This window comes from Leishmania donovani, chromosome 11 (assembly GCF_000227135.1).
Source record: "Leishmania donovani BPK282A1 complete genome, chromosome 11".
In the NCBI taxonomy this organism is placed as follows: domain Eukaryota; phylum Euglenozoa; class Kinetoplastea; order Trypanosomatida; family Trypanosomatidae; genus Leishmania; species Leishmania donovani.
In genome coordinates this window covers 460723-462057 of record NC_018238.1, presented here as the reverse complement: position 1 = coordinate 462057, position 1335 = coordinate 460723, and the positions used below count along the sequence as shown (strand labels likewise).

Here is a 1335-nt window from a genome sequence, read left to right as displayed (position 1 = left end):
AAGCTGGCGCTGCGCGGAAACGCCGCCGGCAAGCCGTGTGCGCGTGAGCGTACAGCTATACATATGCGCACGTGCGCGACTGTGTGAGCCAACAATCACTGGCGTTGCACCCGCTTCACAGTAGCACGCTCGAATACACCCCACACCCTCATCGCATCGCTCACAGCAACGACGCAGCACCTACGACGGAGCTTGGGAGTACCAACAAGAGGAGCGCAGGTGGAGGCGCGGCGTCGGCGCCACTCGGACACACGCGCACAATGCCATCGGACTCGACACAGCTGCCGCCTCCCCATCCTTGCGATGACGGCAGCGCACGCTGCAGTCTGGGCAGGAGGGTGTCCGAGCCCGCTCGCCCTCGCGCTCGCATACATATTTTTTTTTTTCTTGCGGCTTCGCCTCAACTCACATCGCGCCTGTCTCCGTCACTCGCAGCCGACGGCGATGCCACGCACGAGCGCGGCGGCGAAGAGACGACGCGTGTTTTGCGAAGGCGGGGAATGATAAAACACAAAAACAAAACGCGCAATGCGAAGAAAAAGGAGAGAAGCAACGCAAGCGAATCGGCTGGCGCCTCGCAGTCCGGCAGCGGCACGCGCACGCGCGGCCTAGTGGCGCTTCGCGCGCACGGACTTGCGTGAAAACTTGATCTTCTCGGAGCGGGCCTTGCGCGCAGCAGCCACCTTCGCCGTGCGGCTCGCAATGCAGGCCATGCGGCGCGCGCGGCGGAACGACACGTCCGCGAGGTCCGGACGCACAGCAGCCACGGCACGGCTCACGTCCGACGCCCTCACGCCAGCAGCATGCACGGTCTTCCTGTACGTCTGCCTCGGTTTGTTGTTGCTGCTGCCGTCCTTCACCGTCACGCAGATCGCACCACCCTTCGCCGGCTTCACAACAGCAGCCTTCTCGTTCAGGAAGCCGCAGTGGCGCTTCGTCCAGTTGCCGTTGTTGTTGAACGGGTCGTTGCTCATGCGAATGCCGCCGCGCTTCTGCAGGAAGCGGCTGTTCTGGCGGACCAGGATCCACTGGAGATCGACAGAGTGCGACATGATTCGTGCGCAGTTCTGTCGGCGCGCGGCGGGCGGGGGTCACAGAGGGGAGACGAGCGTGAGGGATGCACGGAGCAGCAGCGCGATGCGTGTGGGAGTGGCGCACAGCACGCGTGAGAGGAAAGAAAGGACGAGAGAAAAGAGGTGGAGAATGTTTTCGGTTATCAGACAAAACAGCGAGGCGCCGCACAGCTGCGTAACCCTGATAGAGGGGGCCTCCACGGCTAGAGGGGTAAACGCATGCGCCACACTGTGTGGCGCAGCGGGTGAGGACATAATGAGA

General features: G+C 63.0%; 1 protein-coding gene across 1 annotated transcript; it reads right to left on the bottom strand.

The window, feature by feature from the left end:
- Nucleotides 1-608: 608 nt before the first annotated feature.
- On the bottom strand, nucleotides 609-1052 carry LDBPK_111110 (60S ribosomal protein L28, putative; the record flags this gene model as incomplete). Its single annotated transcript, XM_003859038.1, has 1 exon — nucleotides 609-1052. The coding sequence occupies one exon, from the start codon at nucleotides 1050-1052 to the stop codon at nucleotides 609-611; it is 444 nt and encodes a 147-aa protein (XP_003859086.1).
- Nucleotides 1053-1335: the final 283 nt, after the last annotated feature.